Below are 25,557 nucleotides of genomic sequence, written 5' to 3'. Positions count from 1 at the left end.
ACCAGAGTCTGTCCTGCATGTGTGTGCATGTGAGAGCATGGGGACATGCTTAATTAAAAAAAAGAAGAAAAAAAAGCAGAGGTTGGTTGGTTCTTTTGCTATTTAGCAATGCAAATGTGTGTGTGTGTGTGTGTTCAGTATATGCACGTTTAACTTGCTATAGCGTGGAACTGCCAATGTATAGTAAACATTTTTGACTGGTGACTGAGTACGTTTGAACGTACTCACCAATTAAAAATGTTTATTGCACATTGGCAGTTACACGCTTCCGTAAACAAAATACAAGACATGCAGATGTTTTCCAATTGTTGCTTTGGGAGCACGCCTATAAGCAGCTGTTCGCAATGGAGCCTGCCAAATGATCAAAAACGGCATTGGCTTATCCCTAAGACATACTGTAAGATGACATTGAAGTGATACATAAATTTTATGTCTCAACTACAAATACAGATGTTTTGCTGTCAAACTGATTTCTTCTACCATTGTTTTTTTTTTTTTTTATACAAAGCTTGCAATGAAAGGAGACATTTCTAAAAAAATATTTTTCATTACAGCAATTTCTGACTGCATTATTATTATTATTATTATTATTATTATTATTATTATTATTATTATTATTATTATTATTATTATTATTATTATTGTTGTTGTTGTTGTTGTTCACCTTCATTGTCTAATGTCCTCTCAAGGAACAGAACCATTGAAAAAAAAAACCTGATTGTTACATGGTGCAATAACGTCATGCATTCCAGTGCCAGAACACATATTTATGACGTGTTTTAACTTGTGGCTTGTTTAGAAGGTAAAGCTTATTGTTACTAATTTTTCCACAATTACAACCGTGCCTTCATAGGTAGACAGGTATGAGCTTGTTTTTCTTTCGTTCTTTTTATGTTTTTGTTTTTGATTCGCAGGCTTATGGGGGTCAGTGTGAGAAAGTGTTGTTTCCCGTAAATCCAAACCACAATTTGAAGTTTTAATGAATACATTGTTTTTTTTGTTTTTTTAATATTCGAGAGGTTTGAACTTTCACGATGGCTCAAAAAAAGCTAAAATGATTCATGCTCGACTTATTCATTTCCGCTTTCCCCCTTTAATCTCACTGTACAAAATGACAGAACCTGAGTGAGACACAGAGAATGAAAACATAATTTCTCTCTTTTAATCTATCACTAGTCCCCATGGAATCATCTCTTGGATATGTCAGATTAGACCTGATTATAGCGCGTGCACACACACACACGCACTCCCCCACAAACATACACAAACGCGTTTGATTTCATTCCTCACGCTTTCACCGTCCCTCCCACTGGCTTTGTTTGGCCTTGGATTGGTACGGATTAATCCTCTAATTGCTTTGTAGCTTTGTTGTGCGGCACGGGAGAGAGTAGCAAAATCGAGTCCGAATTAAGCAGCAGGTGGATGGGGGTGAAGGTCAACATAGCCCTTTAAAGCTTTCTTTTAAAGTCATCTCATTTACACGCAAGCTACCTGAGAGGAGTTGGGACTGTATCAAGTAAAACAATGCACTGCTGTTTCTCATTTGTAGCTTTTGACTGATCAAGACAGGCAGTTTCCGTTAATTAGCAGTCTGTATCTTTTTGTCTATTCTTATTTGGATTTTTCGTTGTGATTACAAATTGGATAAATCCTAGGTGTGTTATTACTATTTGCATCTGTGGCAACACAATTTGACTTTGAGTGAAATCTGAACTGTTCTACAACATTTCAGATTATTTATCACTTACCACTGTATTTTCCCCTCTTCTCTCCAACTCAGGTCCCTGCTAAGCTGGATGAGATGAGATCCCTACGTAGTGGACGCCATGGCAACTTGTGACTCTCCCCCTATGGTCTCGTCACGGCAGCAGGAACATGGTGGCCAGAGGCTCAGTGCTGCTGAGGACAACTCCGTCGTGGCCATGGAGACTGGTGTCGCCAACAGCAACAATGCCAATAACAACCAAATGTCACCTGTAGCCAGAGAGATGGAGAATGGCCTTGGAGAGCCCGCTGTCAGTCCACTGAGGTCCACAGCTACCCTCACCTCTGTCAGTGCAACCATTGACTCTATTACAGAACAGAGTCGGAGAGAAAGCTTTACAACCGGTAACAAAGGGAGTGTTACTGGGACTTTACCAGGAGTAGGAGGAGGAGCAGCTTTGGGTTCAGACTGTTCTGCCCCTGCCACATCTCCTGTGGCACCGGCAAAGGCGATCCCCTGCAACGAATGTTCCGGCTCCTTCTCCAGTTTACAAAAATACATGGAGCACCACTGCCCCAACGGCCGACTGCCTACCACCGGAGGTCATGAAGATATTGACGAGATCGAAGGTATGGTAGGGGAGGACAGCGAAGACGATGGAGAGCGGACGGGGTGCGGGGCCGATAGAGGGGAAATAAACAGCGAGATGGAAGAGGAGAGCGATGTGGAGAACCTGTGCGGTGAGATCATCTACCAGCCGGATGGCTCCGCTTTCATCGTGGAGGACTCCAAAGAGCAGCGTGGCAACCAGGAAGGGCTCACTGGGGCGCTCCATTTCAGGGGCCTGCTATCCTCCCAGACCTTCCCCAATGCCCAGGCTACCACTGGCCAAAGTGGTCTGGGCCATGGGGGGGAGCGGTTGGAGCAGCCTGCTGCACCCATGTCCTTCTATCCCCAGATCATTAACTCCTTCCACATCGCATCATCCTTGGGAAGTAAATCGTTGGTGGTCGACCCCCCCTCCATATCAAATACCTCAACTGGAGGGCGGGCTGGCACTAGTCCTGTGTTGCACAGTTTTCGTGTTTATGACCTCCGCCACAAGAATGACAAAGACTATTTGACGGGGGACGGTGCAGCCAAAAACTCCTGTGTGTCCAAAGATGTCCCCAACAATGTGGACTTATCCAAATTTGAGGGCTGTGTGGCTGACGGGCGGCGAAAGCCAGTGCTTATGTGTTTCCTGTGCAAGCTCTCGTTTGGCTACAGCCGGTCATTCGTGACACATGCTGTCCATGACCATCGTATGACTCTGAATGAGCAGGAGCAGAAGCTGCTGAGTAACAAGCGCGTTTCTGCTATAATACAGGGCATCGGCAAGGACAAAGAACCTCTTATAAGCTTTCTGGAACCAAAAAAAACCCCTGTATCTGTGCTATCCCACTTTCCCACACCTGCCAACTTCCTAGGGCCAGACACTGGGCTCCGCGGCTTGTGGAACGCTTTCCACAGTAGTGGGGAGAATGCCGAATCTCTTCAGGCAGGCTTTGCTTTCCTGAAGGGCAGTGCCAGCAGCTCCTCCAATGACCAAAATCCCAGATCCCAAACCATGCCAAAGGCTGAGACCAACCCAAACCTCGGGGGTGGGGCTGGTGCCCATAGAACCTCTAGTGGAAGTTCTGCTGCTGCTGCCACTGGTGGCAACCTGGATGGCCGGAACTCTGATCTCGAAAGTAAGGGCCACATTAGGGACACATGCACTTTGCAACCCAATGGGCCGGACCTGAGCCACTACCCGCCCATCAAGCGGGAGCCCGGTGCAGTGGGAGAACAAAGTCCGGAGCAGGATGAGGACAGTTACTCCAATGGTGGCGCGGAAGAAATTGAAGCAGAGGACGAAGAGGAGCAGGCAATGAGTGTAGTTATCAAAAACCAGAGGGCCAACAGCACCAGTAGCAAAGAATTCCCTCTCTTAAACCAAAGTATTTACCCTCTTTCCAACAGTGTGCTAATGTTTAACAGTGACAGCAAAGGTCCTGCGTCCACCTCCTCTTCCTCCCTGCCTATATGTGAGAAGCTGGAGATGGAAAAGACTCATCTGTCCGTTGCGCTGGCCGCTGCCAGAGAGCGGGAGAGCAGTAATGACTCCACCACTGAAGTTCTCACGGCGCGGGATGGGTCATCGCCATCTTCCCATCCCCTTGACATGATATTGATGCGGAGGGATGATGAGAGTCCCGGACCTCCACATCCACACACTGGAAATCCCAGTACCCCTGGGACCCCAGGCACACCTGGTACCCCAGGTCCAGGTGAAGGGTCGCCAGGAAGTGGTGTGGAGTGCCCAAAGTGTGACACAGTCTTGGGATCCTCACGTTCTCTTGGGGGCCACATGACTATGATGCATTCGCGGAACTCGTGCAAGACGCTCAAGTGTCCCAAGTGTAACTGGCACTACAAGTACCAGCAGACGTTGGACGCTCATATGAAGGAGAAACATCCGGAGTCCGGAGGATCGTGTGTTTACTGCCATACAGGACAGCCTCACCCTCGTTTAGCCAGAGGGGAAAGCTATACCTGTGGATACAAGCCTTTCCGCTGTGAGGTCTGTCTAATTTTACATCACTGTCTTTTGTGTATCTGACAAGGACATGATTACAGGGGTGAATCCTTATCAACTGCACAGTGTGTGGATTGTGTCACTTTACAATCTTGTATATAATAACAAATCTTCCACTTTAGGTATGCAACTACTCAACTACCACCAAAGGCAACCTTAGCATCCATATGCAGTCGGACAAGCATCTGAACAATGTCCAAACACTCCAGAATGGTGGAAGTGAGGCACAGTACAACCACAACCATGCCAACCCAGTAGCTAGTGCGGGCCTAGGTGGCGGCTGTGGGGCACCCTCGCCATCCAAGCCCAAACAGAAGCCGACATGGCGGTGTGAGGTAACTGAAAAACAAAACAAAACACATTAGAGCAGTATTGGAGTGCCATGTTCAGTTCTCTTTGTGTGCTCATTCATGGTTGCATGTTCATTAAATAGATGAATATCACTCTCTTTCTTCCTCCAGGTTTGTGACTATGAGACCAATGTGGCCCGAAACCTGCGAATTCATATGACGAGTGAGAAACACATGCACAACATGATGCTGCTGCAGCAAAACATGAAGCAGATCCAGCACAGCCTTCATTTAGGGCTGGCACCAGCTGAGGCTGAGCTTTACCAGTATTATCTGGCTCAAAACATCGGCCTGGCGGGTGTCAAACTGGAGAACCCCGGCGGCGGTGGCCCAGATACCCAGATGATGATCAACCCCTTCCAGCTCGATGCTGCGACAGCAAGTGCACTTGGATCCGGTCTGGGTAAGTGACGTATGAATCCAGATAAAACATTGGGGTTCAACTTTGTTTTACTGTGTTCATGTATAATCTGTGATTGGTAAACAATCTTATGAAACTTTTAGAATCTCCAAGAAACCACACTTAAATAAAAAAGAACACCACATGCCTGACAATGATGCGGTAGAACCATGTGAGTTCTCCAAGCCAATCAGTGATTTTTTTTTTTTTTTTTTTTATAAGGGAAGAATTCAAACTTCTGGATATCTATCCATACATTCTCTGTCACCCTATAGCCAACGTGCAAGTCAGAAGCCAGTCTTGAATCGTAACCTTGAAGTTTCAAGCAAGTCCCAAGTTAGTGTGGAAAAGAAGATTACAAATTTCAATTCGAGTCAAGTCATTACTTGGTTCAAACAAGTTGTGCATCATATACGCTAGCTCAACTTATATCGAAGTGATAATGAAATATGTTTTTCAATGTACATTTATAACTACAATAATAACAATAATAATATTAATAATAAAAATTACAAAAAGGACATTAAAATCTCTAAAAATGTAACAGTTTAAGAGCATGAAATTATATATACTTATTGAGAAGAATGTTCCCGTGCGTTAGTTTATGTGCCCTGCCGAATATGGCGGACAACCTCACATTGGTGGACACGCTCACAACCAGAAAGGCAACACAATCTCGAGTATACATGTCTTTGCTTAAATCATAATCACTTTTTTGATGGTATAATTTCATTGCACTCTCTAATCTATCAATGTATTGCCCTCTCAATAAAAACATACCTGACATGAAGTTTAGTTCGTAGTTGACTTGCTATAGGTGAGCTAAACTGTCAAGCTAACCTAGCTAGTTTAGCTTGACAGTTCAGACAGTTACCTGCGTTCTGTGTATCTATTTTGTTCCTTTCCATTTTTTCTCAATCTATCTTAAGATCTTTTACCACTCCCATTCTTTTTTTTTTTTTACTGTCCCCCTCTTGGCTCCAGCTCTTTTTCCTTCCTCTTATCTCTTCTCTCGTATTGTCTCTCCGTCAGTGTCTCCTTGCTCTGACCCCGCACTGATTAAAAAGATGATTATGAGACGCCACACGAGAATGATTCTTAATCTTTCATTTGTAATTTTCTTAAATCAGCTTAATCCTCGCCACCGTACACACTACCCCACCTTTCCACACCCCAGAGAGAACACACACCATACGCACACACTGGCACGCAGCAGGAAGTGGATTCCCGTCGGAGTGAGGGAGATTTAACAATGACCCTGCAGTGTTACACACACTCCTGCGCCAGTGTTGAGGTCACAGCCCAGCCAGCAGATGTACTCACAGTGATTTACACCAATAACACCCAGCTCCCTATCGTGAGCGCAGCTGTACATCGGTTCAGATGGTGCGAGTGCGATTGTTTTCCATTCAAATACTGAAGAGGCTCATTGGGAATATACACTCCATGATTAATATCATAGATTTCCTTCATCTATTTCAGTCGTTTTGCGCTCCAAACAGTGTTAAATTATGTCAAAACAGACGTTGCGTGCTTTGATAGCATAAACGGGGTCAATGAATGGATCAAACAAAATACTTTGTTACACTGCTGTGGTTGGCATATTTTTTTCATTGCCAGGTCTTGGTGGACAAAGAAAGAACGTTCATTCTTTTCACATCTTTGTGTGTGTGCGCGGATGAGAGAAAATCCTGCGCTTTAAAAGCGTTGTCCCACCGCTGCTGAGAGGAGTAATTAAAGCTACCTGATGAGCGAGTTAGCAAGTTGAAAAGGATGATTGTAATTGATCCTGATTCAATCCTATTAGAGCTTTTTTATAGACGAGACTTTGTAAGGAGCCCTCGTCGTCTGCGAGGTTTTATTTGATCAAATCCTTTTGTGAAAACGAGGCCTCCATTCTTCCTCCCTGTCTTTTTCTCAATGCTTTCTGCAAATTAATTTTCATGCCCTTTTTATATTTTTGTTGTGACTGTTCTCCCAGTTTCAGCTTTACCTTATTGTTCATATCTCCTTCCCTTTGCACCGTCTTTGCAGTGAACAGTGACCTATCTTCGGAATTGCGTCTCGCCAGCGGTCAGCTGATGCCTGACGACCTCTCGCTGGTGTCCTCAGGTGGAATGGGGGGCATGTCCTCAGTGGAGCCTTCCCTCTCCTCCCTGTCGCCGCCTATTAGCGACCCCTCGCTGCGCCTCTACCAGTGCGCCGTGTGCAACTGCTACTCCACCGACAGCCTGGAGGCTCTTAATGCCCACGTCAACACGGAGCGCTCGCTGCCGGAGGAGGAGTGGCGCGGCGTGGTCGGCGACGTCTACCAGTGCAAGCTGTGCAGCTACAACACGCAGCTCAAGGCCAACTTTCAGCTGCACTGCAAGACGGACAAGCACATGCAGAAGCACCAGCTGGTGGCCCACATCAAGGAGGGCGGCAAGGCCAACCAGTGGAGATTAAAGTGTGTGGCCATTGGCAACCCGGTGCACCTCAAGTGCAACGCTTGTGACTACTACAGCAACAGCGTGGATAAACTGAGGCTACACACCACCAATCAGAGGCATGAGGCCGCCATACGACTTTACAAGGTAAAAAAAAAATGCTCTTATCTAATCACAGTGTTTTTGCACATCATATCATTCAGCCGCCTATACACTATAGGGGGACCTTGACGAAATCAAACCAAGTTTAGATTCTGTGTGTTTTTGTTTATAAAGAGTTTTTTTTTTTCTTTCTTTCTTTAACTGAGGATGAAAAGTTCCCGTGAGAATGCAATGACAAAGATGAAAAAAGGTCACTGTGTTGTTACGGAATGATTCCAATCAGATACGGGCATATTTCCTGCCTGGTATCAGCGGGTATTTCTGCTGCTGTTAATTAGCCACGTGTTTCAAATTCTTCAGCATTTCAGATAAGTAAATAATTGCGAAATAATTTAAGACTTTGTTTTTGTGCTAATAGCTCACAGTCATGTTAGTAATGTCATTTTCCGTCTTTTATCTGTGCTGGTTTTTCAAGAAAAAAGTTTGAGAAACGGATCTAAGGTGAAATTGCATTTAATTGAAAATACAAAAAAAAAAAAAAAAATTTAAATATACATTTTTAACATATGTAAAACGTTTGCCCGTGCATTTTCAGTGGTGGTTCTAGGAGGCAGACCGAGCCCTCTTATCTGTATGCAAGTCCCCCTCCCCACAGAATAGATACTTAAGCAATACCTAAGCTTTGCGTTACATTGCATCATTGCCGTGAGTGTATCACATGCTGACTTGATATATTGTGACGACGTAGAGTGGCATGAGATTAAGACAAACAATAAAGTTAATAAATACCATGAATAAATAATTACACTGAAGCAATTTAGACAATGGGCTTGTGTGTGTTTGCATTTCAAAGTGTGCCCCTCTGACAAAACCAGCTCCCATCCATTTAAAATGATCTATTCTACTGAAATTTTATGTATGTCACATTAAATTTGTTTTGGTAGTACCATATGATGAAATAAATTTGGTGCATGTCTCCTCGTAATAAGGCGGTAACATTTGTCAGATGTCTCCCTTTTTAACAGGAAGATGCTGCAATTTTGACTTTTTTTTTTTTTTTTTTTTACCACTGTCCAAAATTAAAGTATAAATCCAGATGACATAGCAAGACTTAAAAGTTGAAAACTTTTAATTGTTAACCTTTAATAGATCCAGTTGCAGTTCCCCTTGTGAAACACGGAGTTGGTAATGAATGCATAGCACAATAATCTTCCCGGAATCGACTTTCTTTGGAAATGTGGGACTGATTCAAACTTACTGTGCTCAGGATCGAAATGGTTACGTCTGTTGCTATTCTTAGGAAAAAATGTCTACACTGACAATTATCCAGTTGAATTTGCATGAGCCAGAATGAACATTAGATTGGATTACATTAGATTCACTTTTTATACACAATATATTAAATAGTATTTTTATTCAATATGTTAGCACATAAGTATATTTTTTTAGCCATAGACAAGCTGCACTAGACAATTTCATTTTAACGCTTTTTATGATAATTTAGTTGGATTTAGTGGAAAAAGCAGGACACTGTAATTAGCTGAAAATTAGCTAGTCGTCCTAATTAAATTTTCATTGAATTGGACAAAACACATTATTTTAGCTTTCTCAAAATGCATTTTTTTGGGCAACATTTACCATCATCTGTCCACAATGTCATCCATGCTTTGTGATTGCCACCACACTTAATACTTTCGATGGTTGTCATCTGATTGGGACAACGAATGATGTTTTTAAAAAAATGGAAAAAAAACTAGCCAGGACAAACATTGGCCACAAGAAGAGCTTTTTTTGTTGTTGTAAAAGCACTTCTATTTTCGTCCTTGTTTCTCCCTCAAGATATTCCACTCAAGCCAGGCAGTCTTTTAAGCATGGCAAGTGAGGGCCAGCCCAATGCCCGCTCTGTGCACCCTGAGCACCGCAATACCTCATCTACCCACCCACCGACCCCTACAGGCCTCAACAAATGTGTTCCACAGATGAGGCTTTTAATGCCTCTGGCACAAGTCCCAATATTTTAACCCTTGGACATGTGGTACATGTGCTAGTAAAGCCAAGCGAGTGGGAGAGAAGGCAACGAGTGGTAGAGGGAAAAAAAAAAAAAAAAAAATCATTTCTTTTATTTGACCAGAAAAAAACACCTCCTCTTTCATGTATTGGCAGAGGTGAAAAGCACATGGGAATGGAGGTAGCTTGGCCCGGCGCATAAAAGATCCGAGTGTTGACGACTTTACCATCTGTTTTTTTGGAAACACAGAAAATCTTTATGGCACGGGAAACCATTTGAAGACACAAAACAAAAAGCATATTCAAGAGATTTTATGACCGCTTTGTAGCAGGGATGGAGCACTTCTAAGGGGAATTTGAAAGTGTCTTATTTTCCAGACTTTGTAAAAAAGAGAGACAAATGACATTTGCAGCACATAGACATGAAGTAAGCGGGTATCCCGGGACCGGCAAGTGTCGGAAGTCGTAGGCCTCATTCAGAAAAAAAATACAAATAAATTCCTCTCAGCTTGGTGCTTAGGAGAGAAAATGCTCTAACTACCGTATATTTTTTGTTCAAATCAGCGCTCATGTATAATACTCCCCCAAAATAGCCCCTTCAAAATTTGTATTTTCCATCTTCCTATGTACTATAAAAGCTATATCATCCGCATAATAATTTGTTAGACTATTAGCTATTTTTGTGTATATTTTGTGTCAAATGTATGCAAATGACCTAATTTACCTACGTGCAAGTATAACACCGGCGCACCGGGGCGCAATCTGGTTGGCAGCGCACTTAGTGACGAATTTCCCCATCTGTGTGTGATTAGTGAATTAGGCGCTCCCAGATTGCTCCATTTTTACCGGTTAGCGCCGCGCAAAGGCTACGCAAACCTTTAGTGAATCTACCCCATAGTGTTTTGTTGGGCTTAGTACTTTATAAAGAGAATGTGACATCAGTTTTGGGAAGTTACGCTACATAAAGTACATACAGAGGCTCCTCCAGGCACAATAATTCTGGCCATTAATCCCATTAAAAATGTTTTATTATTTAGCACTTTTTCCCATTGTTGTGGAAGGAAATGTTGTCAAATTCCTATCCATGGTTCAAGTTTCATTTTTTAAAATTTCTGATAAGGTGGTATTATAAGTTGCACCTATGATTAAATACAGTATTAGCACAGGTGTTGAGTGCAAGTCTTTGTGCACACGTTGTGCCAGTAGCCCGTGTGGTTAGCTGAACATTAAACAGCGTCATAGCGTAGCATGTCTGTCGCTGGCCAGAGCTTGTGTTTAGCTTAGCATTGAATATGATGATGTATGGTTTCGTTTATGATTTGTAATAACAAACAGTGGCCTTTAATACGCACAGGAGACGGGAGTAAATCTGTCAGTGCCATTCACAAGTGTAGCAGGGCTAAGTGGGGGGGGTCACTTTGCAGCCAGTGTGTGTGTGTCCGCTGGGCTTTGAGGTTGCGATCAGGGCTGTGCCCTTGGGTCATTAGGAGTGGAGAATGTTCACGGTCAACGTTGCATGGTCAGGGACCACACGCACACGCACACGTACGCGCAGACACACTGTCTCATAGGCCGTAGCACCTGTTTCTCAGATGGCCGTCTGAATAAATCTTCAACTGTCCTCCGTCGCCATTACCCCTCCCCCGTCTGTCCCACTGTCTGCCTGTCTGTCTGTCTGTCTGTCCAGTTTTCCATCATTATTCAAGCAGAAATGGACATCCGGGATCAACTGTGCATTTCCATATTTCTGTTTTTCTTTTCATTATTTTCCCACTCGTCTTTCTGTCCCCTGTGTCCTTCTTTGAACTCCGCTTTATATAAAAAGCTCAACGTTTTTATGGGCCAAATGGAAAGAGAGAGCAGAGGACATCCCGCTCCGATATATAGATGTTTGCATTTTGCCCTTTTCCTCACTTTGAGAAAGTGCAGATAGGCTTTCTCATCATTACCCATAATTCCCCTGGCAAGCAACAGGTGCCAATTAAACAAGAGGATGCATTTGGTGAAGCATCAAGTCTTCCTATTTTATTTCTATTTTTCTTGCATACATATCGTACTCAGCCCATCTGTTTAGAATGCAGATAGCTTGGTTTATGCATTTGTGCTATGAAGTCAAACGCTTGTGCCTTGGCTATTAGTGAGGGTCAACCCTTCCCACTCTCATTTGAAAATCAAATAACTCTCGATATATATTCAGCTCAAATGATCAGACTGTCATTTAGACCAGTGTGATGGGGAAATAGACAGGAGATTGACTTCTGGCCATTTGCATAAAAACCCATTGTGTTAGTCCTCAGGAATAGTAAAGAGTCATATATCTATTTCAAATGCATGAGAGCGTTTATGACGCAGTCCCTCGCATATGCTCGTCCAGAGACGTAGCGTTGCATGTATTCATGGAGGCGTATTATATCTACAGTTAAGTTTCGTGGTCGCCATTGTGAAGTCTTCCCACTTGAGCCGCTGTCTGCTTGATCGGCGCATCCTTGTCTCCCATTAACTCAAATAGTTGTTATTGTTCTCTGAACGCGATTGAGCATCGCGTCCTGTCATGATGCGGCCCCCGTCAGCCGACCTGCCTCACCTTCCGTCCCCTCATTTTTCACCTCCTCATCTCCTCGCCTTTCACCTGTCGTCATTACAATGGATATCTATGAGAGCTTTGGGTGAAGTGGGGGAGGGTGACGGGTGACGGCTAATTAAAGCGTAAATGCAGGTGCTTGTGTGTGTACACTGCGGCTTTGTGTGCTTGAGTGGACAGCCTTTATCCCTCAATAATCCTCCTCGATATTAATAAGAGTTTCTCCTTTCCAGGCTTCAACCTGATGGTTAGCCGAGCTTTAGTGTGCACGAGTTTATATGTGTATAGTGTGTGCAATCGAGTTTGCCAGCCAGGAAATGGTGTGACAAAATAAAAACCACTTCCTGTTGCCGTATCTAAGAATCATGGGAAATGTAGCCCTATTAGGCTAATGCTGTGGTTGGCACTTGCCTGAGTTTTTCTGGCGGCATATTTCTAATGTTGAAACTTATTATGCTGAACAGGCGTGAGGTAAACGGCACAGCTTCCAATAGTTGCCGGGACCGAGCAGAAAAAAAAGCCAGATAAATGGTGAGTGAATTGAATTGTTTAGCGCTGTTGAACTGTCGACCAAGTTAGCATTTAGCATTAGCTAAAGCAGTAACACAACCACCGCCGGTCACCAAACTGACTAGCGATTGAATTTGTTATAAGTAGTTCCTGGTGGGAATTAATTGTACTTTGGATTATTAGCGAAATTGTAGCGTCCCGGTTAGCCTAGCTAGTGTAGGCTACCAAGCTTGAACCTGCATTTATTGACTGACTCGTCTTTCAGTTGCACTTTCTAGTTACAATTCCTCAGGCAGTGTGTGTTTTTCTGCAAATGTCAAGCTTAGTGTTGTCACATTCCTAAATTTAAGAAGGCTGATTGGGCGGTTTTGTGTTCCACAAAATAATATGATTATCAGAGAGGATTCAGAACTCCTTATTGTCATCAAATATGTGTTCATTAGTGATTTTAAAGTAGACGTCCTATTTTACTATATATGTATTTAGATCCTCACTCTCCCACACTTTTCTCCTCTTGTGAAACCATAAGATATTGATGTGGACAAAGTTGAGCTGAAATACTCCTCAACGCCCCTACCGAATCAATAATCAATCGATTAGGAGGTAATTGTGCCTCCCTTGGACCGGTCCCAAGTCTCTTTCTCGCTCTCACACGCGCTCTGTCATTATCAGCATGTGGCCCAGTATTCGGCATTTCAGCATTCCAGCTCTAATTGATTTTAACCATTAGGTGCTCAGTGAATAGATAAGTAGTGGGAGATATTCGATTATATGGTGGAGGAGAGAGGCAGGAATGAAAAGAGAGCTAGAAGGCTTGAGAAATGGTGTTGGTGGGCCAGTGGAAGGAGGGGGAAGAGGAACCGGCTTGTCCTGTGGTCCATCCACCTTTACCCACTGTAGCCCCCGATGCTCCCAACAGCAGCACAATGCTCCTGACCTCCTGTGAGTTCAAGCAGCTTAGGTTCTGTGAGGTAATCCCTAATGCTTTGAAATAGACCTGATAGAAAGCCCACTTACTTGTTCGGGATTAATGTGGGTCGAATGACGGGGAGGAGGCTGGGGGGTTGATGAGTTGGTTTTCTGCACATTTCAGAATAATCACATTCACAATTAATTATGATTTAGCGGTGGATTTTTAAAATGAAGCAAGAAAAAAAGATAAGAGCTTTTAGTTTAGCGTCATTCTCACCCATGCTTAATAGGATTTGGTGCAAAAAATACTGCAATTACTAAAGTTTTCTGGATTGCTTGATTGAGATACGTTTTTAAACTAGAAAAGTTCCAGAAGAACTTTTGAATGGGCCTGCTAACTGTTGCATGTCAGAAACCCGCATTTGTGAAGGCATTATTGTGTGTTGGGCTTGCCTTGTGGAACTTAAAAAATAAATAAATAAATAAATAAAAAATACAAAAATAAAAATAATCATTCAATAGTCTGATTTTGAGTACCTGTTGTTAACAGTTGGCATGGTAGGATATAGCAAGATAACATCCCGAGTACAGAATACACAAAGTCAGATCAATAAGGTTTGAACTTTGGTCATGTACTATTGTGAAAAAAGAATAGCTCAAATTCTAACATGCTTACAATTGTGCTAAATTTGAGCAAGATAGCCACATTCCCTTTGCTTTTATACTATTTGTAATCATAATTAAACCATGCTAACATAGCATGCTAAGTTATTTTCACGTGTTATACAGTAGAGTAGGAACTTGACTACGGAAAACGCCAAGGCGGCAGAGTGAATATTTTATATTGTGACCTTTTGGTCAGGTACTTGTTTTGAAAGTGATGAGCTAAAATACTAATATGTTGATAGTTGGTATGCTAACATGTAGTTCAATGTTAACAACGACTACAGTATAGAGCGATACGAGAGGAGGCGCATCGATTTTCCATTCTCCCCTCTGGTCAGACACTTTTTAAAAAGAAGAGCTCAAATGCTAACGTTTGGTAGGCCTATGCTAACATACAGTAAAATGTCATGCTAATAGTGCTAGCTAGGGCAAAGCCACAATGTATTTACACATTTTGATGTCTCATTTCTTGGGGTACGTTCAGTGGCGAGTGACATAATTTGTCTGTGGGGGGAAAAACAGCAAAATAATAAACAATAACATGAGGAATAGTAATAGCGGCTGCTTAAGTTGCTCCGCAGCAGACCCATAATTATCACCACAACATGTCTTCCATATTTTTGGAGTTAGTGTGGCGTGCTCAACTTTTGTTTGTACTAATGAATTTTTATCTTGATATTTATCTGTTGTTTAGTTATCTGATGGACAATTTCATTGATTAATGATTGTGTATGAGGAGCAGAGGCAATATGATGATGCTTTTATTGTACATTTTTCTTGATCCTTCCTCCTCTTCAGTCAAGTAGGAGTCGAGGTTAAGGCGAGCCGACTGTGCGGTTGGGGGTTGGTGGGGGAACAAAGGCAAACATTTGAGTAATCTTCAAAGAGTCCATTGGTATGTTGAGTGGACGCTGGTATGTGGACCACGGCTGAGGCTTTTTCAAGGGAAAACAATATCCTTCCTTTACACGCCGGGGCCTCGGCAAACACCAGCAGCCAGGCAACTCGACCCTGTGATGCCACCACTATCATCTCGCTGCTCCCTGATCATCCCGCCGGCTCCTTTTATATTTGGGAGAGCGGCATCAACTTTATGGGCTTCGGCTGAACAAATCAGGTTGTTGAAAATGCGCTTGGTTGAGTTTCATGTGACATGCCAGTAATTGTTACAGGAGTGATCACGGTCTTTTTAGTCTCGGCCGACTGCGGTTCAGACTGTGCCATCTTTGCAATCACTAAACAGCAGCAGCTCATTTGAAATAAAGATCGAAAGGTGTGATTCAAGTATGTCATGTGCAAAGTGTTATTGCATGATGAGAGCCTCATTTAATTACTGCGCTTCTTCGAGGAAAGAGACAGGCAGCCTGACATTTGTGTGACAGTTTCAAAATGAACTCCCTTTGTCCTGTAATCACCACCCGATTTCTCACGAGGATCCACCCCAGGGATAATTTCTCCCATTTCTCTTTCATTAGCAGGACTCTCGGTATTAGACGTGTTTTGTTCCCTGTACCTTTTGTTTTGCGCTAAGTGAAACCATGTGACAGGGTAGGGGCTAACTGGAAAACAATACTCCCTTCACAGGCTCAGGAATGTGTAATTAGTGATTTGAACCCGACTCTGCTTGTCTAGATTCTTCCCTATCGTTCTCTCCCCTTTCTGTCTGATGTTCTTTTGTTCTCACCACTTATAGTTTCATACTCTCTTTGTCTCTCAAACCAATCTGTTACTGTCGTTTTCCTTGCCATGCATTTTTCGCATTCCTTCTGTCTAACTATCACTAATGGATATTTTTTTGCAAGCACGCGTCATGAAAAGAGCAAAGAAAACCAAACTTGGCAAAAATAAAAATAAAAAATGCAGCCCCTCCCGGCGCCAAAATTATTTTCCCTTCTCTTTCGGTTTTAGTTAAATATAACAACATCAGTGTAGTACAAACCTCTTTGATGGTACCAAGCAATTAGCCGAAGCCCCAGATTTCCATTCCTTTTATTTTTGTTTTTCTTGACGTCTCTCACAGATCCTGTCAATTAGGCCTTGCCTTGATTTTCACCCAAAGCATCTTTGCATGTTAGGAAAACTGGAAAAGGATTAACCCTGCCCAAGAGCGTGTTAGCATTTGCGCAGAATCCCTCCCCTTGCGCCGCATTTGGAAAAAGGAAACAAAAAAAAAAATGTTAGCATTCGCACCATCTTGATCTTGGCGATTTATGATCTCTGTCCAATTGTGAGATGACGAGGAAGATGGTTTAGGGATACGGGGAGGTCTGGTCAGAGTCGCCTGGCAGCAATGGAGACAAGCGGGAGCTTTTAGACCTTAATGGGTTAAGGTCAGGATAGCTAATAGGGAATAAGTGGCTGAGCCTTGCTGTCGAAATCTAATGCTAATGTAAATACTCATCCATTTTGGTGGGGGTGGAGGTGAACTGGCTTTTAAGACACCTAACACACACACACACACAGTAAGTAAGCCCTCTTCTGGCGTCTGCGTTTCTTTTCGTCTCTTATTCCCAATTGCTGGCTCAGTACAATGTAAAATATGTGTGACTAGGCTTCATTGACTAAAACCAGAAGAAATGGATCATGTAAATCCTTAGCAAGGCTGTTTGTCTCCTCCTTTTGTGAGGGGCGTCTGCGTGTGTGTGTACTTGTGTAAAAGGGAGAGAACAAAAAAATGGAGAGCTCGGGAGACTGAAGTGATTTTTCCAAGAGAGGGGGCCAGGAAGGTCAGGAAGCTGTGAACTTCAGATTGACCTTTGGCCCACATGTCAGCTATACTTACATCACGACTGCAAGTGTGTAAAACGTATGCATGTGTGTGGAAGGGAGAGAAAAGGAAATCCGGTTGGCGGGCCTGGGGAGTGATATTATTTTTCCCAAAGCTTTATCGCCTTTACGTCCTCATTGTATCTGCTGACAAGTAGCAAAGAGTCAAGGCAGAATGGAGAAAGGAGGGAGGGAGAGTGCATACGAGCAGACGGATGGCAGGAGGCTTTATACGAAAGACTCAGTGTGATAATTCATTTATTTGCCTTGGCAGCCATTATGCAAGGGATGCTTATTATTATTGGGTGACCTCAGCTAAGCTCGCCCACGGGCCCTCATGCACCTCATGGACGGGCCTCAGCGCTGTGATTACACGGGACGGCCATCAGCCAGGACTGAGACACAGGAGAAGCAATTTAGCTTGAGGAAATATTTTTCTTAGCTTTTATGATAGTGGAAGCTTTGCAAGCAAAACAAGGAAAGAAGATCAGCAAGAAGGAAAAAAAAAAGAAGTTGTTTTTATATTATTACTATTTAGTTTTTTTCTTCTATTCTTAAGCATAGCAGTTATACAAAAGGACAAAGTTGCCTTGAGGGAGTGAAAAATAAAGCAAAAGATTTGCATAGTGTGTAGAGGTACAATGCAGATCTGATGAAAGCATGATTTCAAGTGAGGTATGATTTTAGTGAAGCATTTCATGTGAAGATGCCACTGTTGCAAGGCAAATTTGTACATTTATATTTTCATAGCCATCCGTGTAAATGTTTAAGCATACTAGTCTAAAAAAGGACTAGTGAATAAGTGTATTAAGTTTTCATTTTTCTCTCACGGTCTAACAATTAGGGATGTAAACTAGGGGTGGGCGATATGGTAAAAATGTCATATCGCGATTCTTAGAATAAATTAACGATCTCGATTTTATCACAATTTTTTTTTTAAATATATTTTGACTGATCTTCACATTTCTGAACATTTTTGTAAATTTGAAGATATTTACAATGTATATAAAACCCTAAAAGAAAAAAAAAAAACAGACATCTTAAGCCAACTAAGCTTTCTGAGGTTTCAATTGAAATAGTGCAATTATAGCAGCTGTGGTTGATATTCTCCCAGACTACAGGAGGCAGTAAAGAGTGCCAACGGTGTATGAACAGCGCTAGTTAACACCACAATCGAAGTTGAACGTGTGTTTTTTTCCTCAATAAATGATCGACGAAAACAGTTTGGGATGAGTTAGCAAAGTAAATAAAACAGAATTTGAAAGTAGAAAACACTGTTTATGACAGCGTTTGCACGTCCGCGACTCGACCTTCCTTCTTTCAGTTGATAGCTGTGCTGTGATACTGAAGAAATACATTTAAAATAAACCCCATACGCTCGAGATAATTATCGTTAGTATTAGTTAGTCTTGTAAACATAATGTAGCTTCTGTCAAATACATTACTTTATCATCCACCTCCATTTTTTGTGACTACAATATGTACGTGTCACGTACTATTTAGTCAAAACGTGCACCGTGATATCCGGTCCCGTCATCGTTTATTCATAAAACTTATTTCCATAGCCAAAATTGCATTTTCCTTTTATCGATACGCTGAAAAATCCACCCCCTCTAAGTGTAAAAAGTTTTCCGTAATTTGTACACCTTTGTTCGAATTTCTAGCATTTCCATTCAGACTTATTTTTGCAATTCTTGAAAATACAATAATAACACATATAGGTCAGTGGAAATCTGCCGATTGTTTGTTTAGTTACTCTGTTTTACCAATGCACTGAGAATCTTGTTAGCCAAGTGCACATTTTTATCTAACTCACAATCAGTCAAGATTTTGTACGTGGCTTCAAATGTCTTTCCACTTCTTACTTACTTTCGCTCCTCTTGCTCACTGTTGAAGTAAGGTGGCACGTACCTGCCGCCCTCAGCTTCTTTTTTTAGCACCACCGATTCATCAGCAGGGATCTCGCTACTCACTCGCCTTTGTCCCGCGGGCTGAGCGGCGGTAGGCAGTAACGCGTTTGGTTTGGGAGATGGTAGCACAGGTTGGAATTCTACACTTGGCAGCCTTCCAGGCAGCGCTGGTATGTGTTTAAAATACTTTCAAGGAACAAAACACGCTTTTGTTGTTTGCCGGGCCAAGTGGGGCTGTTTTTGTCTCGGATGGCTCCCAGGGGGGCCCATGGGACAGCACCGGAAGCTGGCGAACGCTCCACAAGGCGTAGCGAACTACCGTACTAGCTCTGTGCTTCCACTGAAAAACTATGAAAATAGCTACATTTTTTTCTTGTCGCAGTGAGACGGGGCAAATTTGCATGTGTGCTCCTCAGCGGACACAAGAATGTACGTACATGGAAAACATGTATGCACATGATCTTGTTGTTTAGACATAGCTACGGTGGCACTACGTGTTCATTAGTGGTCTGCTTCTACACTTAATGATAGGAATGAGTCATGTTTGTGAATCCCCTAATTTGTCATACGGTTTATGGAGGAAAAAGCGAGCCTTCTCCTTTTGAAATATTTTTTGTCGTTACAAGTGTGCGCACACAATCGGCGGCAAAGACAAAAAAGGGAGGTACACAGTTGAAATTATATAGGCAGACACACAAAAAAAAAACAAGAAAACGTGCTCTGGAAATGACTGATGCATAAACACACGCACACACACCAGAGAAGTGGAAAGATAAAAGAAGTTTTTGCGGGGCTGTATTTTGCCTTGCCTTATTAAGAATTCAGTTAATGAGACAGCTTTGCCACCACAGACAGAACAAATGAATGTGATGCAGCGCGGCCGCTTCCCCTCCCCACGAAGCAAGCGAGCGTGCGCTGGGGTGTGTACTTGCGTTTGTGTGTGCCAGAAAGGTGTTTTGTAAACATCTCATTCAGAATAATGAATGTAGTCCTCTGTCAGCCTCTCGCACACGCCAGCAAAAGCGCCGCACGGGAGCTTCCCACACCTGTCAAATTAACTCTCCTCCAACCTCTCCCAATTTGGGTGTGTGCGTATGGACAAGACTGACAATGTTGTGTTTTTGACAAATAAACAGTAAGTCCCCCGTGCGGTAATTTGCATTCCACGTGAACGGCTGGGGGGGGATGCGAGCACACACATCCCGCCACCATCCACGGAGGTGTGTGCGCTACAATATGCTCTGCCCATGTTTATGAGCTTGATTGGCCCACCGGGAATGTTCGCTTATTTGGTTGTTTGCCAAACACTAATTCCCAACAATTAACCACCACCAGGAGCTGTGATGAGGTGCCATAAGCTACAAGGACGTGTGAGTGTTTTTGTAATTCCGTGGAACCACAAAAGCAATAATGTGGCACTAATGCTTATATGTGTTAATTTAAAGTGCTCCCCTGAGAATTTGGTAGAAAATTGTATATAACCAGACTTTTACATTGCCTTTTAGTTGACTTTCACTCTCATTTCAAATCAGAGGCCACTTTCACCCAAATAGTGGGCCGGACCAAAATGGGTCTTAATAATCTATAACGACAGGTCAAAATATTAATGGTTTTTTTTTGGTGCAAATAATGATAATATAAAATATTTCCATTTATTATTATCTTACTACAGAGTGATCTGCAATTTAGTAACAAAAATAAGCACAACATTTTTGCATCAACTCATGAGCAACAGCCAAATTTCAGAAGGTCATTTAAGGGGTCATCAGTGGACAATGATAGTTAATTTTAGTGGAAAAAATGTAGTTCCTCAACGGGCCAGATTGGGCCCCCCGACGGGACGGATCTGGCCCACTGACTGCATGTTTGATACCTCTGGTTTAGTTGAACAAATGTTACAAAATCATAAATGGGCTGGGCGATTATGGAAAACAATAATCACAGTTATTTATTAATTTATGATATTGAAATCATGAATAATACAAATAATTATTCATTGGTTTCAAAACTTTGTATTTAATTAAAAATACCAAATTTCAACTTTAAATATAATAATAATAATAATAATAATAATAACAATAATAATAATAATAATAATAATAATAATAATGGTAATAATAGTAATAATACACCGTGTATGCAGGGTGCGGAATTTTCATCCACACATGCATGGCACTGTTTAGCATCGTAATCGTTTTTGTTCGATTATAATCTTTGTATGATTGTGAGAAGCCAAAATCAAAATCATGATTCCATTTTGATTAAATATCCAGCCTTATGAGAAGCAGACACTGTGATCATCCAAAGCCACACATTTGTAGGTTAAGCGTGAGATTTTATTTTCATGACGTCGTGAATCTGCCTTGGTCATCGTCTTTCTCACATCAGCCCAAAAATGTCCGTTTCCTACTAATTCCAAACAACTCCAGTAAATCCCACTGATGTCTCGAGAGAGCAGGTTCATCCATGATATCCACATCTAAATGGGATACAGACACAAGCGCAAACCCAGGAGCGGGAACAGTGCGTTTGTGTGTTTGAATATGCATTACACAGCCCCCGCCTGGCAGGAGTCAAAGTGCTCCTTTAAACATTCATAAATCATGGATATTCTGGCCTGCGATCTCCAGAGCGCCTGCCGAGTGCCAGAGCGACAGACAGACAGACAGCGCTCGAGTTTAGGTCTTAAACAAACCCTCTGGAATGTGCTGATGGCGAGAGAATTAATATTAGGTCTAAACCTAGCTGGCAGCCCGCTTCAACCCCAAGTGTATCATTCAACTCTGTCTGACTGACGCTTCGTATCCCTAAAAGCAAATAAGTCAAAACGTTGAACCACGTCAAGCTTTTTTTGGGGGGGGGCGCTGCTGATTTGTATGAGCGTTTTAATTTCCAACCAGTTCAATTACCTGAATGGCTTTGCCAGTAGAAACATTTGAAAAGCAGTCAAGGATGACTCCAGTTGAAACCTCAACTCTTTTTCACAAGACTTATCAGTGGCTCAAGGCTTAGAAAAAAGAACACGGGCTTTGTCACGTTTACACGGCCACTTTTTTCTTTTGCAGTTGTCACTGGGCAAAATCAAGGCCTTGTTTGCTATTCAATGCTAACAAACTTGCATTCATCTTCCCATTGATGTACAGAATAAGTGAAATCGCGAGTGAATCAAGAAAGAACAAAAACCAAGGCGCTGTGAAAGGCGCCATTGTTTTTGCACTGAAGCGCTAATGATTGATGACAGAATGAAAGACGCGGCCGATCTATAGGCGCTCTTGTGTATACTGCATAGGATATGTTGTGATTATGTAAAGCCATTATGACAGGCCAGAACATGACGATCGGTATCGGTAAAAAAAAAAAAAGGTATTGGGTGAAATGTTTCAGCGGGCAAGACGTTCAACTCTTACATGTGATATATGCTTGTGAGTGTCCGGCAGGCAGCACACGTATGTGCGATGACTGCAGCTCGCTTGTCTCCTTCCAGGGAGGGCAGGAAAGAAGAGAAGCGAAGAAGAAAAAAAAAAAGAGTGCGAGGGAGGCCTCCTTTCACAGAGAAACAAAGATAGCTGTAATTAATGGCCCTGAGCTCTGGTCTAGGGGAGCTTTCTTCTGACAACTCGGACTTAATTAAAACTTAAGACGTCTGAAAGGGCCTCTGACTGCGCGGGGACGTCCCACCGCCTCATGAGAAAAACCTGCTCACATTTCCGACAAAAGAAAGGAAGAACAAATGAAGAAAAGATGTGTTAGCAGCTGTAGCTAAGTTGCTAATCCCTGTTTGTCAAAGACGGAAGGGGGGGAAGGGAGTAGCGGGGGTTAGAACTCACACACCTGCAGCCCACCGCACACAAACACACACACACGCCCGCACCTTTGTCCCCACCTGTTCGACAACATTGTCATTATGATTACGAAACTATGTTTGGATGTAGTAAGAAAGAACACGAAAAAACAGGTGGCTCACAAATTACTCAATTTGGAGAAAACTGTCGACATTTTGACCCAAGTAGTGGATCAGTCCATTATTGAACCAAATTGGGTTATTTTTTGATCCAACAGTTTTTAGTGTTGGGTCAAACATAACCCAATTTGGGTTTAAAAAAAAAATTAAAAAAAATCAATTTACTACCTGGGTCAATGTGACCTAACTTTCTGGGTTGCTTCACACTTGTTTGAAACAACCCAACAAATTGGGTCATTTTGTCTAGAAAAAAAAACAAAAAAAACAACAACAAATGGTCATTTTGTACCAAAAAAAAAAAAAAAAAAAAAAAAAAAAAAAAAAAAAAAACTTGGAGAAACTTTAGACATATTGACTCAAGTAGTGGATCAGTCCATTATTGACCCAAATTGGGTTATTTTTGACCCAAGTTTTAAGTGTTGGGCAAAAAAACCCCATAGTTGACCCAAATTGGTTTATTTTTGACCCAAAAAGTTTCTTCACATAAAACAACCACCGAAAATATTTTGTACAAAAAACAAAAAAAAAACAACAACACATCAGTACATTATTGGGCAAAATTGGGTTATTTTGACCCAAATGTTAGAGAAAATGATGGATCCATGCACTAAAATGTCGCTCATGCTTTATAAAAGCAATGCAACATTTTCCTGTTTCTTTGCAGCCCCCCTTTTGCCTCCCTCCTCCCACCACAGAGGATCAGATAATAAAAGCTTGGCCTGCTCTTTTGTTTTTGTGCATTGTTCATTAGCCCGGCAGCAACAACAGAAGCACACTCGATATGCTTGGCTTGACCGGGTGTATGGGAGCGGGACAAGGTGGGTTGCTATAGACCAGGGGGTCGCTTTGGGGGGGTTGGAGGCGGGCGGCTCGCTGCGCCGCGCGTGCACGTTTGCGAGTTTGCGCGCATGCGGGCAGGACGAGAGGTTGGGGGCGGCTTTGCATGGCTGCGGTGCCATTAAAGAGGCAAGTGGAGATGCGGGCCTTGCAACTGACAGCACACGTTGAATGCGAAACCCCTGCAGCTGGCAACAATGAAAAGAGCTGGACAATGCGAATGTTCAGAGAAAAACAGCTTTCCCCTCCCAGCCCCTCATTTTGACTTCTTCTATGTGCTGAGTCGGCACGTCACCTCAGACTTCGCCAATTAATGACATACAGGCGCGTTTCTTCTCTTTTTCTTTGTTATCATAGAATATTTTATAGGAGATAAATTTTACGTTTTAACTGCTACATGATGCTGTCATAAAACGCAAAATTAAGCGCAAAACCCAAAGTGGGTTTCAGTTTTGTTTTGTTTCTGTATTAGGGCCGCTTCAGCTCACATACTGCAGTGTGTAATTAACATGTATAGCTGGAAATAATAGACAAAGTGGCTGGGACGTTATCCATTGACGTCTCGAGCTCGTTTGAAGCCAGGGAAGTGGGATTTCTGGGCTTTGGATCCTTGGAACTGTTCTGCAACCAGAGCAGAACGAAAAGCTTTAATAGCAATAAAGTGGTAAATGATATAGGCAACTTGTTTCACTGATGTTCCCCTAAATGTTCTTTGGTATGATTGACGTCACATCTAAAAAAAAAATAATACAAATAAAAAATGTCCTCTTTTCTCTTCTCCCCAACAGCACTTGCACAAGCTGGACAACGCGTACAGCCCCGAATCGTGCGTCTATTACTGCGCGTTGTGCGACTACTCCACCAAAGCTCGCCTCAACCTGGTCCAGCACGCCCGCTCGGCCCGCCACCAGCAGAACGAAGGCCTGAGGAAGTTGCAGCTGCACCAGCAAGGCCTAAGAGGGGACGACGACGGATTCAGTCTCCACGAGCTGTTCCACGTTAAGGAGTGTCCCTCAAGTCAAGGTCTGTGACTTGCTTGTTTTGTTTTTGTTTTTTTTGTATATGTATAAATATGTTCTATTTTAAATGTTTTAAGTGTCCCAAAGACGTTTTGTTTTGTTTTTTTGTTTTTTTTTCTATGCTAGAGCATACAGAAGGCTTTGATGCAGCCTCTCAACTGCAAAGAACGGTTGAAGAAATGGTGGTTATTACACAAACGGGCAGCAGGTGGCAGCAGAGTATAAGAGATCAGCCAGGGCCATGTTGCAACAAGCTCTTTTTGCCAGTGTTTTCAACAGATTTGTGAATGATGATGAAACTTAGCTATATTTGAATGCTAATTGCTGCTAAATGGAAAGAAATAGAAATCTACCTTTTTTTTCCTGATGAAAGAAGAGACTTTAATCTTTCTTTGGGTAGGTTCCATGTTTTTATAGCAATAGAACACAATATTCTGTGAGTCTTGCAAAATCAGTCAAAATCCAGTAAAAGTGAAGGGAATTGCTTCTGTGAAAATGGCTGGGAGGAAATAAGTTAAGATGGAATACAATGAAAACAGGAGAGGCCCCAGAATTGAGCCCTGTGGAACACCATATTTTGCATTATACAGATTGCACAAATTCCTCCAACCACTTTATTATTTATTTTTTTTTGCTCAACATGAAGTGATTACAATAATAAAGGAATCACGCGACGTACCATCACAACCACAAGTCAACTACTGAGCGCACCAAATTCCCTGCAGCACTCAAGCCAAGCAATGTCGCTTGATCACCTGCAGCCAATGACGGCCAAAATGTTC

At 42.5% G+C, this 25,557-nt stretch overlaps 1 protein-coding gene across 5 annotated transcripts in view; it reads left to right on the top strand.

Annotated features, from left to right (window-relative positions):
- The window catches only part of zfhx4 (zinc finger homeobox 4), a 101,393-nt gene that overhangs the window by 37,418 nt on the left and 38,418 nt on the right, over window positions 1-25,557 (top strand). For all 5 annotated transcript variants that reach the window (XM_077508514.1, XM_077508513.1, XM_077508512.1 and 2 more), the window contains exons 2-6: window positions 1,781-4,310; window positions 4,448-4,660; window positions 4,787-5,078; window positions 7,110-7,651; window positions 24,545-24,779. In XM_077508514.1, coding sequence (XP_077364640.1) covers window positions 1,827-4,310; window positions 4,448-4,660; window positions 4,787-5,078; window positions 7,110-7,651; window positions 24,545-24,779 — 3,766 coding nt within the window. In that variant the 5' untranslated portion in view covers window positions 1,781-1,826. The remainder of the gene's footprint in view (window positions 1-1,780; window positions 4,311-4,447; window positions 4,661-4,786; window positions 5,079-7,109; window positions 7,652-24,544; window positions 24,780-25,557) is intronic.

Source organism: Festucalex cinctus, chromosome 20 (genome assembly GCF_051991245.1).
Source record: "Festucalex cinctus isolate MCC-2025b chromosome 20, RoL_Fcin_1.0, whole genome shotgun sequence".
Lineage (NCBI taxonomy): Eukaryota > Metazoa > Chordata > Actinopteri > Syngnathiformes > Syngnathidae > Festucalex > Festucalex cinctus.
This window is presented reverse-complemented; position numbering and strand designations above follow the sequence as displayed.